The sequence below is a fragment of the Mus pahari genome, chromosome X (genome assembly GCF_900095145.1).
Source record: "Mus pahari chromosome X, PAHARI_EIJ_v1.1, whole genome shotgun sequence".
In the NCBI taxonomy this organism is placed as follows: domain Eukaryota; kingdom Metazoa; phylum Chordata; class Mammalia; order Rodentia; family Muridae; genus Mus; species Mus pahari.
In genome coordinates, this window is record NC_034613.1 from 29,566,217 (window position 1) to 29,580,542 (window position 14,326).

Consider the following 14,326-nt stretch of genomic DNA (forward strand, 5'->3'; position numbering starts at 1 on the left):
ACTCCAACATAGGAATGTGTGCTTTTTCTCAAAGGCATGTGGTGTTTTGTTTTTTGTTTTTCAGGGTCTCGGGTACACAAGGCTGGCTTTTAACTCTTCTTTTGTCTATGTCCAGAGATTAGAGATTGTAAATGTGTAACATCATACTCAGCCCAAAGCACATATTTAAAATTAAGATTTTTACCTATGAGTTTCATCTTCCTTAAAAGTGGGAAATAGTTCAAAATTGTTCTTTCAATTTGTTTTGTCTTTTAAAATATGTTTCCCCCTCCTCTTCTCCTCCTTCTTGTGTGTGTGCATGTGTCTGTCTGTGTAGGCGTTGGTCTGATGGTCTGATGCTAGGTCCAGTTCACCAATTGGTTCTTGATCAGTCAGTAAAGAAGCTATGGGCCAATTGCTCGGCGGAAGGAATAGGCGGGTCTTCCGGGGTCTCTGGAGGAAAAGAGACTCAAGGAGAAGAGACAGAAGTCGCCATACTTTGGAGAGAGAAGAGCCAGACAGCCATGTGAGATCTTGGGAGGAACAGCGGCCTGTGGCTGCTCCTACAGGCTACAGGCGGGTGGTCAGGAATGTTTAGCAGGGCTTAGGCGTAATTAAGCAACTAAAGTTTAGGACAAATGGAGAGGTGCGGAGATAAGACTGTTGATAAGGGCATGGTTTTCCAGGCGGGAGATAGTAAAGTCCAGCAGTTGTGTCAGAGAGCAAGTTGAACAAGTTGAAAATGAGCAACGAGTGTGTGTGTGTGTGTGTGTGTGTGTGTGTGTGTGTGTTTGTGTATACGTGCTCACATGTGTGTTTTATCTGTGGATTCGGGATTCAGGAGAAGCTGGGTGGGGCTGGTAGCGCGGCCCATTCCCAGAGTTAAGGGTGGGGGAGGGCGCATGCATGTGTGCAGCACACATGCGCTCATGCCCACTTGCTTGAGCACATGGACGATAGAGGCAACTTTCAGGAGCTAGTTTTTCCCTTCTACCTTGAGTTCCGTTCCAGGATGTCAGACTTGTATAATAAGTACTTTCTCAACTTATGTCTTATTGGCTCCAGGGTATCTAGTATACTCTTCTAGCCTCCAAGGGCACCTACTCATGCTTCTTCAGCTGTGACTAGGTGAGCCAGATATAGCAGTGCGAGGCTGTGTGCCTTCAGGGATTAGCTCCTTGGGGATTAGTTCCTCTCACCAGTTGGGTCTCTGAGTCCCTCCTGCTAAGGCCACTCTCCCCATGGTTCATGTCCTAGTGAGCCATTATGACCCTCTCACTTCCTTGTGTTTTCTCTCTGCTTCTGTGGCCATTCTAGCTCCCTGCACAGACCTTCACGCTCACCTCCTGCCTTCCCAGCTGGACAAGAGGAAGCACAAAGAATCATCCAGTATGTGTGCTCATGGCACAAGGGGATGGCGGGGAAGGGCTGAAGCCTGAGCCAGGGGTGGTCAACAGAATCTCCCTCTCCCTCTCCCTCTCCTCCCCCCCCCCCCCCTCCCCCTCCCCCTCCCAGTGAACAGAACGTGGGCCTCCATGTTTTAGGTCAGCTGACTGCTCTAGCCTTGGTGAGATATCTTCCCAGGAAGAGTTGGTGCTGACAGTACAGACTGAGTTAGAGGGAGGGAAGAAAGGTCCTGTTTGATCTCTGGAGATCTTTATGCCTAGCTACACGCCTTACCAAAGCCAGAGGAGTCAGCTGAGCTATAACTGGGCACCCCAAGTTCTGCACACCCACATGCCCACAAACTGTGTCCTTCTTGCAAGCACATCATGCTCATTACATCCCCAAACTGCTATCACTTGTGTACCCCAAAGGCTCGGCCCACAGGAACGGCCTGTGAGCAAAACACAAAGACCAGCCTAGGGCTGGAAACATTGTAACCTGAATTAGGCCAGGTTGAGCATCACAGATCTCATTCTGTTCCCGGGGACACCAGGGGACCAAGCTCAGAATCTGCCGAAGTATAACTTCATCATTGATCCTATTCAGGGTATGGAAGCTCAAGGTTCCAGCCGTCAGGTTACAGGGCTACTCCGCCTGGGAGTCAAGGAAGACTCAGAAGAACAGCATGGTCAGTACCTGTGTTGAATTGATGTTTTGTGGTCTCTGGGAAGCAAATGAGCCCTGGCAGAAGTGAGTGAAGTGCCAGTGCCCATTGTTAGCTCAGTCTGCGGCTGCTTTCAGATCTTTCCATGCAGACTGAGCTCCGGTGTCTTGATCTTTCCTTTTGTGTTTCCTCTTTTCCAGATGTGAAAGCAGAGGCTTTCTTTCAGGCTGGAGAGGGGAGAGAGGAGAAAGGTGCTCAGGGCCAGCTTGGAATGGGAGCAGTGGGAACAGAAGGCGAAGGAGAAGAATTAAATGGAGGAGAAGGCCACTTTGGTCCTGGTGCTCCAGGTCCTATGGGTGATGGGGACAAGGATGGTGGCACCAGGGCTGGTGGTGTGGAGCCAGTTGCTGAGGGTACTGAGAGCCAGGAGAATGGAAAGCCTGAGGATAGGCAGACGTCCCTCCACGGCTCTAGGTTTGCCCAGCAGCGACTGAGGGAACTGGAGTCCATTTTGCAGCGCACTAATTCCTTTGATATCCCAAGGTAAGCAGATTGTCCTGCCTTGTGCCCAGTTTTCAGGGAATACCTGTTAGCTCTAGGTGGCTTTTGGCTTTCTTCCAGGGCCCTTAATGCCCCCTCTTGAAATAAAGGGCACCCAAGAACTCTAGACTGCCTAGCTCCCTCCCCCTGTGGGTTCTAGGGCATGATGAGACCTATGGCAAGTGTGAATAAAGCTATTTCCTTGCTAAATGAGTCTGGTTGGATACAGAGCGATGCCAGTGTCCTGCTAGAGCAAGGCGGGAAACCTGAGGTCTGACTGGTGAAGTGAGGGAGAATGGGGTTCTGCCTTTGTTAGAAATTTGACTACACCTCTACATCTCTTGATTGCTTTGGGTAGTTTAACTTATATTAATCCATGACTTGTTTGGATTAATGATTATTTGGGGGAGCTTCCCATTAAAGTTGGTACCAGGTGGTTGAGTGGGTGAACTCTGGGTAAACTAAGCCTCAAGGGTGGATGTTACAGACACTATTGGGGGCAGGAGGAAGGGTTGACGAGGCACACATTCAAAAAGGAATATGAGGTACAATTTGCCTAGTTTATTTCATCCATGCTGCCACCAACTGAACATGTGCACTTTTTCCTTTTAGGGAGGATCTTGATAGACTGATGGATACCTGCGTGTCCCGAGTGCAGGTGGGTAATCTGAGAAAAACGACTTGGCAGGGCAGCCATTCTAAACCTTGTCTGAGGTCTTGGGCACCTTTGTTCTAGATTATGTTGAAGTTGGTGTGCAGCGGCAGCTGCTGCTGCTGCTGCTGCTGCTGCAGCCTCTTGATTTCTGGGGCGTGGGGGGGGGGAGGATCTTTAAAGTCTGAGAATACAAAATGGAGTCAGAAAGTCCCAATATAGGAGAACATGACTTGCTAAAGGGACAAAATATTACGGAACTAATTTAATCTTCACATACATCCATATATAACATGTATATATCTCTTAGTAAAATATAAATACATGTGTTAAAGTTATGTATACATTTATACCTTGTACGAATATAAGCTTGCATAAAGTGTGCACATAGACATACTTCTTAAAAATGTTCAAATCCTATAGCAGCTTCCCTTTACACAATGTTAAGTGTGATGTAGAAATCATTCAAATTTATAAATCTATGAGCTCTCTGGTATCATTTTTTGGTAGCAAATTTAAGCATCAGTTCTAGGACAAAGGAAGGAATTTGTAGATCTTCAGCCATTGTAGTGAATAACCCACGAGCTGAAGCCAGTACTAGTGTTAGCAGCATGTGTTTAAACAGACTGCCCAGAACAGGAACAGCAGTGCAAAGGCTTGCTCCAGTGTATATAAGTAAAGCATTAGAGGGAATGGCAAGCCTGGGTTAACGTTGCCTGCTACATCCTGCTGTGTCTCCCTGACACGGAAGGAGTCCACACACGATGATGCTTGTCTATAATGCCAGCACCCTGGAGGGGAAGACAGAAAGATCAAGGTCAGCCTGGGCTACATGAGACCCTGTCTCAAAAGCAGACAGATGCTACACATTCATGGTTTTGAAACAACCTAACTTGTTAATGAATACCTTCCTGACAACAGATTCTTTTCTTTCCACCCCTGGTAATATCAGGAAGAACTGCCCTGTGTGAGTGGTTGATGGGAGGGGACTAGACCGCAGTGTGGGCGAGATTCTTGCCTCGGGTAGTTGGAAATATTTTTTTCCACTTGCTTAGACAGCGGTAAGTGAATCCGTAGCTCAATGGATTCAGAAGTGATCACGTGAGTGCATGGGGAGGGCCAAGCAGTTCAGAAGTTGTTTGGGGAAGAGGAGGATTGAAAGATCCCGAGGGAACATGAGGATAATGGCATTGGCTTTATATCTCAGTGTCATTCTCCCCCCCCCATCCCCCTGTGCCTTCACTAATGAAAGAGTCCTTATTGTGGGAGATTGTGCTTCTAGAACAATGGCTGAGCACGGCAGGCCTCTGAGGCTACAATCCCAAAGCTGCATCCGGTGGCCTCACAGCCAGGTCTGCTCAGGGCCCTCAGGGTACTTACTCAGCACAGGGCAGGGCTCTTCCACTCCCCTCCCCTCCCCTGGTTGCAGAGTTGTTTTGCCTAGTCTTGCTTCCGTTTACCTAGTGTGTCCTCAATGGCCTTCTGAGGGTCGAGTGACCCACACGCCACGATAAAGGGGAAAGATGTTTTAACATGGGCGTCACCAAAAAACTTGTCACAGACCCCTTCATCTCTGATTTCTAAGCATCACGGGCAATGTATCCTGAAAGTGTTCTGAGAGTGAACGTGGGCCTCATTTCCCTCCCTGGAACTGTTTATAAACTCTAAGTACTACTGTCCTGGCACTCCCCACCATGAGCAGCACTGAATTTGCACACTATCTACTTAAAAGGGAGAAGCACACCCACTAGTGACATGGGTGAGAGAGTGGAGGTGAAGGTTACATTCAGGGAGAAGGTTTTAAACTTGGAAAATGATAGAAAAACGGAAGCTTCATTAAGCAGGAGTGTGAGAGGATAGAGCAGGTTAATAGGCCTTGGTTTAGGTTTTGTTTTGTTTTGTAGTAGCAGTTCACAGGTATTTATAGACCAGTCTTTCTTTGGAATTCCACTCCACAGCAAAGACTGGAGTAACCCATTATCTAGACTTCCATCGTGCCTAGGATAAAGGCATTAAACAAGCTGAGTAGCCAGAGCCTACTGCAGGGCAGGAAACACTGTGTGTTCTCACTGGGGCGGGGGAAGGGGTTGCTGAAGGAAGGCTGTGGTGTTATTCTGCAGTTCTATAGTTGGAAGCCAGAACTTCACACATTAAGCAATTACTATTCTCCCAGTCCCTTACTGAATTAGAACAATACAAAACGAAGGGCTTCTTTGTGTGTGAGTTAAGATTTCACAGCTTGGGCTGAGCATATAACTCAGGCATGAAGTGTTTACCCTAGCACGCATGAAGCCCTAGGTTCAATTCCTAGTACCTAGGAGGAAAAAAATACCAACAAAACCTCAACGGTTATGTTCTAAGGTATGTGGTTTTGTTTGTTTGTTTGTTTGTTTGTTTGTTTTAGTTGGAATCCTGTTTAGTGTATTGACTAAGCCCCTTATTCTTTTGAATGTAGAATTGGTTTAAGATTAGGAGGGCTGCAGCCAGAAGAAACAGGAGGAGGACAACACCAGTCCCTGAACATTTTAGAGGAACATTCGAGTGTCCTGCTTGTCGTGGTGTAAGATGGGGAGAAAGATGCCCTTTTGCGACATCAAGATTTTGACCACATATGCCAGCTATGACAACCCTTACTTTTCAACAATTCTGTCAGCAATAAAGAGGTGGATTCCCAGTATGTTTGTTCCATTACCTCTATGATTATTAAAATATTGATACAAATATCTTACTGATTCTAGTATTATGGAAATACCCTTTAAACATGGCATAATTGAGTCACCTGTGGTACTCCCTATAAATCAGAGAAGGTCCACAACTACAGTAATGGGTTCCACTGACCTCCACATTCTCCTTTCTCATGCTCTGTCATTGTGCTGCCTTCAGCTCACCCTGCCACTGTATGTACAGGAAGGGCAGGCTAAGGTCCTGCTGACAATCAGCCTGTTCCAGATAAGGCTGACTTCTGCTACTTGCAAGTCCATTCAGACACTGTAAATGACTGCGGGGTGGGTTGGCTCTCCAAGGATGAGCTCAGCACTCTAGGAGGTGGATGCTTGCGAGGTGATTCAGATGAGTTGGGAAGCAGGGTGAGGACAGTAAGAAAAATGAAGTGGTGACCACCCAAGGCCTGTTATGCTCCAAACTGAAGCAAGAATCACAGATTCACCTTCGCTGTCTTCTTCCTCCTGGTACAAACACACACACACTTTCTCCCTCTTCTCTTTCTCCTCTGAGAGACTGGAGGCCACCCCTGGGTATACCCTACCCTGGCATATCAAGTCTCTGCAGGGCTTGTCCTTTTGCCGCTTGTACAAAAGGGAAAAGACAGCATCAAGAGTATCTCTCACACCATGGTAGCTTAAAGGGGCACAGCAATGTCAAGAGTGTCTGGCGCCCTCCTGTGGACTAAAAGGGAACTACATCAAGAATGCCTGTCACCATCTTGTGGAGATATATATATGGACATAACAAAGTCAAGATGGTGGTGCACACCTTTAATCTCAGCACTTGGGAGGCAGAGGCAGGTAGATTTCTGAGTTTGAGGCCAAAACTGGTCTACAGAGTGAGTTCCAGGACAGCCAGGGCTACACAGAGAAACCCTGTCTCGAAAAAACGAAAAAAATAAAAATAAATAAATAAAAGTCAAGATGGCCACCACTCCCCCGTGGAATAAATGGAAATTACGACAAGAGTGCCTGTTGCCTCTGTGGACTCTCCTAGCTAGGGCCACTCTTGCTATGATGGAACACCATGACCCAAAACAAGTTGGTGGCAAGAGGGTTTATTAAATGTACACTCCCACCTAATAGTACATCAGGAAAGGAAGCCAGGACAGGAACTCACACAGGGCAGGAACCTGGAAGCAGGAGCTGATGCAGAGGCCACAGAGGGGTGCTTCTGACTGGCTTGTTCCTCAGAACTTGGTTAGGCTGCTTGCTTGCTTTTTTTTTTTAAATACTATTCTTTAATTTTTTTTTTTTACAGTTCAGTCATTATCCCCCTCCCAGTTCACCCTCTGTTCCTCATGCCATACCTCCTCCCCAGTCTCCAAGAGGAAAGGGGGGCAGGATCAGGTGTGGGAGGAGATGGGGGTGATGTACAGAGGGTCAGGAAATTGAACAGAGATGTATAGCGAGGGGGGATAGGGAGATGGGGGGTAGCCACCAGAATCCCCAGATGCCAGGAAAGCAAGAGTGTCCTAGGATCCAATGGGGATGACATTAGACAAAATACCGGACAAGGGGGAGTGAGAACCTGTAGAGACCATATCCAGAGATTAGGCACAACCCCTAATTGAGGTATGGGGCCACCCACCCATCTTAAAAATTTTAACCCAAAATTGCTCCTGTCTAAATACAGGGACAAAGAGTGGAACCGAGACTGAAGGAAAGGCCACAGAGACTGTCCCACCTGGGGATCCATCCCATATACAGTCACCAAACCCATACACTATGGCAGATGCCAACAAGTGCTTGCTGACAGGAGCCTGATATAGCTGTCTCCTGAGAGTCCCTGCCAGTGACTGACAAATACAGAAGGAGATGCTCACAGCCATCCATTGGACTGAGCACAGGGTCCCCAATGAAGGAGCCAGAGAAAGGATCCAAGGAGCTGAAGGGGTTTGCAGCCCCATAGGAGGAACAACAGGATGAACCAACCAGTACCCCCAGAGCTCCCAGGGACTAAACCACCAATTAAAGAAAACACATGGAGGGACTCATGGCTCCAGCCGCATATGTAGCAGAGGATGGCCTTGCACGGCATCAATGGGAGGGGAGACCCTTGGTCCTGTGAAGGCTTGATGCCCCAGCATAGGGGGTGGATGCTGGAGTAGTGGGGCAGGAATACGTGGGTGAGTGGGGGAGCACCCTCATTGAGGCAAACGGGTAGGGGGTATGGAATAAGAGGTTTGCAGAAGGGAAACCAGGAACGGGACAACATTTGAAATGTAATTGACAGATTAAAAACAAACAGAAAAAGAAACCCAGGACCACCAGCCCAGGGTGATACCACCTATAATGGGGCAAAGCAAATGATAATGACAGTATTGTTTTTCACCCCCTCATGAACAAAAGATAAGAGGCAAAGTCAGGAGTGCCTTTTATCCTTTCATGAACTAAATGGGAAACTAAATGTTAAGAGTTCCTGTCGCACCCTCGTGGACCAAAGGGGAATGACAATGTCAAGCGTGCCTGTTGACTTTGAATGGGAAAAAAAGGAATAAAAAAGGCCAGGCCAGGAAAGAACACAGCTGCTCCTAGATATGACAGAGGAGGGGCTGATTGTAGGATAAAAGGGAGACAGAATCAGAGTGGTCCTGACTAGACTGAGCTGAGCCATGTGGGGAAAGAGGGAGGGGAAGGGGGAGGAGAACAGGATGAAGCAGCCAGGAGGCCCAAAGGTGAAGGGGAATGTAACCAAAATGGTTGGATTATATAGGGAAGAGTAGCCCAACCACTGGGCTGCAGAGTTTAGGGGAGAGGGCAGGGTATGTGAGCCAGGAGAGTCCCTGTCACAGGTTGGGGCCAAGAGGTGCTAGGAGAAGCTGGTAGCCAGACTCCACTTTGATATCTTAAATAGGAGCCCAGCTATTTGTCTGAGGTTGGAAACCCAGTATTTAACAACTTCCTTTTATTATTATTATTTTTTTAGTGCAGTGCTTAGCTCCTCTGTCTCAAGATTGGCATAATGGAAGAACGCAGTTTCTTTGATGTTTGAGTTTCTGGTCACTGATCCTGTTACTGAAGCCACAGATGGTAGAATTTGTCACAGTAAAGTCTAAGGCAGTCACTTAGGTGAGCGTGAGGAGCAAGCCTATGAGCATCTTGTTGGGAAGGAGTGGTCAGGGGGAAACTGATGCTGGGTTTCCATTGATAGTATTTTGCTTGAGACAGGTCTCATTCTGTAGCCCAGGCTGTCCCGGAACTTGCTATGTTGACCAGCCTGGCTCTGGAATCCCAGACATCCATCCACCTGCTTCTTTCCCCCAAGTGTTGGAATTCCATTCTGGGCTCCCACAGATATTCTTATGCATATCATTACAAAGTCAGAAGGGTGACGGTGAAGGACAGAAATAGTGACAAGCTTTTAGGTCAACTAAAAAGCAATTAAAGTGAATTTATAAACATACTCAGAAAATGTTAAATTAGGTGAAAGTAAGAAATGAAGTTGAGGGGTCTCTGCTACAAGCACCTCTTTAGGGCAGGAAGCTTAAACACTGTAGGAGCCAGTGGAAACAGAGGTATACTTCTGACTTGATGGCAAATTAAGTTTGCTGAAGTTTTGCTTTTACGAACTCGCTGCCTATTCATTGAAGCCCCCTCTTCTTATCAAAAGAAGCAAGTGTTTGTCAGACTGACTTGGAGAAATGACCTTGTTCCTGCTCAGAGAGCAAGTCTTGCTTGTTTCAAGATAACACAAACTGTGCTTGTTTGTCTCTGTGAATTGGCCAAATGGCCCAGAGAATGTGAATTGAAGATAATTTTTAAAAAACGCACTTTCTCCCTGTTTCTGTACACTAGTTTAGTTGCTCCATGGGCACACCAACTCGACTTCTCCGCGTTCGTTGAGTTGTATAGGTGTTTCCTTCAGTTCCAGAGCCTTGTCATCAGTTTGGGGAGAGCAACCTACAGTCTTGGAAACGGTCTGGGTTGTTTGGATGCTCCCAGGAGACCCCTTTGGGTAACAACTGAATTAGATGTAGCCCAGTCCCAGCACGGGATGCTTCATTTGGTGATAAGAGGTGTCAGTGGCATTATTTGGTCATTTTTGGTTGATCTCCTTCCAACCTGTACATATTTTAGGAAACTACTATACTAGATTTCCATACAACTGCTCAAATTGGCCTTAATTTTAGCTGTCTCTTTCCTTATTCTCTCTCATCCGCCCCTCTTCTCTCTCCCTGCCAACTTGACCCTCCCGTTCCAGTCCCCGCTCCATAATTATTCTATTTCCCTTTCCTATGAAGATCTGTCCTCCCGTGTCCCTTACTCTATACCTACCCTCTGTGATTGTACAGATTGTAGCGTGTTTATCATTGACTTACCAGTTATTAGCCATATATAAGTGAACACACACCTGATTTGTCTTTCTGGGTCTGGATTACCTCATTCAAAATGATTTTGTTCTAGTTCCATCCATTTGTATGTGAATTTCATGATTTCATTCCTTTTTAGTAGCCAATTTGACTTAAGGCCCACTTCACAAGATTGAAACCCATACTTGACATTGCATGGGTCACCAAGAGCCTAAGACTAGATAGCACAGGGACCTGGGGGAAAACCAAATGTTACCATCTACTAAACGAATGTAGCAATAAAATTAGTCATAGATCAGTGTCCTTCTCAGCCGCCATCATCAAAGAAATGTCCTTCTGTAGCAGATGAGAATACAGAGACACACATCTGAATATTAGGCCCAGAGTGATAGACCTTGGAACACACAGCCCTAAATGTAACATCTCCGTCCAACCCCCCCCCCCCCCGCTCAGGCTTCAGGGAACCCTGAAAAACAGGAAGCAGAAAGAGTGTAAAAGCCAGAGAGGATGGAGGAAACAGGGAGAGCAAGGCCTTCTAAATCAACAGGATCAAAGCTCATGTGAACTCACAGAGAGTGAGGCAGCATGCACGCGGCCTGCGTGAACAGCAGATGGCGTCCTCCAGCTGAAAGAAGTGGACACGTGCTCCTAGCCCTAAGCCAGAAGCTAGCTAGCTATCTCCAAATGATAACCACTGGGGAGTCTCAAAGTACTCTTAAACATAGGCTGCATGCCCAGCAGTAATGCCCCAATTCAAAGGACCTCAAGGACATCTTTGAAGGTTCTTTGTCTCATAATGTCACGTCAGGGCTCCTCCTCTTCCTCCTCTTCCTCCTCCTCCTCCTCCTCCTCCATTTAATTTTTAATTTTTTTCGCTCTTTTTCAACCATACAGTTCCTGTGCATACATATTATGGCTTCTCGTTTAGCGTTTTTGTTGGATTCCAGAGTGTGTGAAGGAGCGGGTGGGTCTCTGTGTTTATATTTGTTTCTTGTCTCTTTTCTTGGGCTCTTTTCCTCCTGTTTGTCAGTTTTGTCCTATTTGGAAGCCTGTGTGTTTTCTAATGAGAGTGAGAACGGAGTGGAACCAGATGGGAGGCAAGGTGAGAGGAAGTGGGAGGAGCAGAGGGAGAGGGCATTGTAATCAGGATATATTATGTGAGATAAAAAAAAATCTATTTTCAATATATGGGGGGGGCAGATATCTTTGGGAGGGGAGAGACTTGCTTAATTGCTCAGAAAATGCAACGGGGTAAGATGCTAGAGCCAGCTGTAGATGAAGGTATGCGCAAGAGCACACTGTTTCAGCTTTCTTTTTTATAAACCGTGGACATCTTTTAAATGGGCCTGCCCCCTCAAGCACTAGACTCTTGGTCATACAGGTATCAAATTTCTGCTATATTCTCTGAGCACCTAGGTGAAGCACGTGCTAGAATGCGTGACATTCTCATCACAACGAGATGCAGGTGTGGTAGACAGCCGAACAACACAGAAGTGTTCTACGTATGTTTGAAAATTGTTTAAATGACTACCTGTTTTTAGGTGCATTGGTGTTTTGCCTGCACAAAGGTCTGTATCAGGATGCCAGTCCCCTGGAACTGGAGCTACAGTCAGGCGTGAGCTGCTGTGTGGCTGCTGAGAATTGAACCTGGGTCCTTGGGGAAGAGAAGAGCTGCTTGTGCTCTTAACCACTGAGCCACCACAAGAGTCCCTGAAAAAAATTCTAACAGAATTTTAACAGAAGAAAAAAAAAAAGGAAAGAAAGAAAGAAATAGGAGATTCAAGACACTTGAAAAAAATCATTGTTATTGGGAAGTATCCCCTTTTTCTTTGAAATTCTCAGTTCTCCCTATCTAGCCTGTTATTTTATCTTTTGAGGTTATTTTCTTAAGACACCCTCAAGCTACCCATATATCAAGAAAACAGGCCACAAAATGTGTCAGAAAGGAGCTTTAAGTCAGCTGTGGCCCTTAGACCTCGGTTGTCAGTCTGAGAGGGCCTGGGTTTCAAACTTGACATGGTGGCGCTCAGTGGCCAGGAGTGGCTCAGAGCTGGGCAGAGGGTAGAGAATGAAATCAGGGATCTCACAAACAGGAGTGGAGTTGGAGGACAGAGCATGTGCTGGGCCAAGACATATAATATGGATGTAATGGGCAAACAGTGGATGTCTGGAAATGCCAGCTTTGGAAGGACTTCTGCGACATTCTGCTGCCCCAGAGGAGGTGCCAGCTTCCCAGAAGTGGGCAACTGCCTTCTGACTCTGGTTCCCAGACGTCTATCTCATGTGCAGCATACTCTCCATAAGATGTCTTAAGTGGCTGCTAGCATTTAATGATTAGAAGGATTTATACGGTACGACATCTCCCTCCAGCCACCCTTGAGAAATTGGAACATCATGCAAACGTACTCCTGTGTTCCCCAAGCCACACTGAGATTGCAGGAGGCCTTGTCTTTCCCACATCAGGGCTCCCTCCCCCTGGTTTCCTTCATGTATCACTTGTCTACTTACCTCGGATGGCAAATGATTTGGACCATGGTGCTTCCATTATAGAATATGCTGTGTCTATAAATAAGCGGAGAGGACCACATGAGCATGCAGTTCTCAACACTTATTCACAGTCAGTTGAATTTGATCAGTACCCTATCAAAATTGCCAACACCTTACATTTACTCTTGGAATAATTTTTAGGGGAATCCACACCTCACAGTACTTTCGTTATTAAGTATTTTAGCATCTCTGAACTGTAGATCCTTTCCTCCTCTTTCACATATTTAATGTGGGATGCCTCATGATGCATAGACGCATCAAATGTGCCACAGAGAGCTTTAATTTGCATATATGTCATGCTCAGGGTCTGAACGTTCCTTTCCGTATTCGTGTCCTCATCTGATTTCCTTCTCTGCCTTTATGGAGAAGCAATAAATGACAAGGGCTGGCTTGGGAGAGTAAGGTGGGGAGCAAGCACGGGAATCTGCCATTGTTTCGACAGGTTTTCAGTGTCTTTGCTTATGCTGCATGCACAACGCATCACCACTGGTAGGCAGTAAAGTTGATGACAGCGGTGATTGGTGGCTTTTGATCAGCAAAAGAGATCCTCCAAAAGCATTCCTCTCAAGACACATTGCTCGTGGGCTTCATTTCGCCTGGATCAAGTTGTGCTTCCTGGATTTCAAAATGCTGCACCAGGAAGCAGAAGAAGACAACAGAATCTTGACAGTCCAGAGTACATCGATCCTCAACCCCGCCCCCCAACCCCTTCCTGCGCATGCGCACAGGATTCTCTACGTGTGTTTGATTTTCCTTCTGCGTCAAAAACAGGGTCCAAAGAAGCAGCTGGGGGGGGGGGGGGAGAGACGAGTGAGCTGCTTTTACAACTCCGAGCTCTGCTTTATAATTGTGAAGGATCCTCACTGCACTGCAGGGCACGCGGGGAAGAAGGACGGAGATGGGGGTGGTCTCCCAGGGACAAGCGAAGTAGTGATACCCAGTGCTGGCATTGTTGACCAGCTAATGAATTTGCTTCATTCACATTGTCCTACCTCCACTCACATTAAATCCCCGTTTGTGACCATGAGGTCATGTCACGCCTCTCTGCATATGTGCTGAGACGCAGCATGATCTGTCAATGAATAATTGAAAGGTTGGGCTGTATCTGAATAAGATGACTCCCTAATACATCATCAAATCAACACTACAGAAGGTGAAATCGTTTTGGTTATAAGTTGCAGGATGAATTTCTTTCTTTCACATCTCAAATTTCTTTTGTATTTCTTTCTTGTGTGTGTGTGTTCTTGTTGTTTGGTTCTTCAAGACAGGGTTCCTCTGTGTAACAGCCCTGGTCGTCCTGGAACTCACGCTGTAGAGCAGCAGGCTGGCCTCAATCTCACAAAGATCTGCCTGCCTCTGCCTTATGAGTGCTGGGATTAAAGGTGTACACACACACACACACACCCAAAGACTTTCTTAACCCCCTGTATTTTCTACATTAAAAACTCATCTACACATGTTCTTTGTACAATTTTGAAAACAGTAAAATCCAATGTATCGGACAGCTATATTCAAATGGAGT

At 46.5% G+C, this 14,326-nt stretch overlaps 1 protein-coding gene across 1 annotated transcript; it reads left to right on the forward strand.

The window, feature by feature from the left end:
- Positions 1–440: 440 nt before the first annotated feature.
- LOC110314066 (homeobox protein Rhox5) lies at positions 441–5,895 on the forward strand. Its single transcript, XM_021188544.1, has 6 exons — positions 441–505; positions 1,297–1,368; positions 1,972–2,053; positions 2,230–2,572; positions 3,182–3,227; positions 5,677–5,895. Exons 3-6 carry the CDS (start codon positions 1,975–1,977, stop codon positions 5,824–5,826), a joined length of 618 nt encoding a protein of 205 aa, XP_021044203.1. The 5' UTR covers positions 441–505; positions 1,297–1,368; positions 1,972–1,974; the 3' UTR covers positions 5,827–5,895.
- Positions 5,896–14,326: the final 8,431 nt, after the last annotated feature.

What these genes read in the sequence shown, in the direction of transcription:
- LOC110314066 (XM_021188544.1), top strand. Translation starts at nt 1,975, where the DNA reads ATGGAAGCTCAAGGTTCCAGCCGTCAGGTTACAGGGCTACTCCGCCTG. An exon ending in AATTCCTTTGATATCCCAAG is followed by an intron (nt 2,573 to 3,181) that starts GTAAGCAGATTG and finishes TTTTCCTTTTAG; the next exon opens with GGAGGATCTTGATAGACTGA. An exon ending in CCTGCGTGTCCCGAGTGCAG is followed by an intron (nt 3,228 to 5,676) that starts GTGGGTAATCTG and finishes TTTTGAATGTAG; the next exon opens with AATTGGTTTAAGATTAGGAG.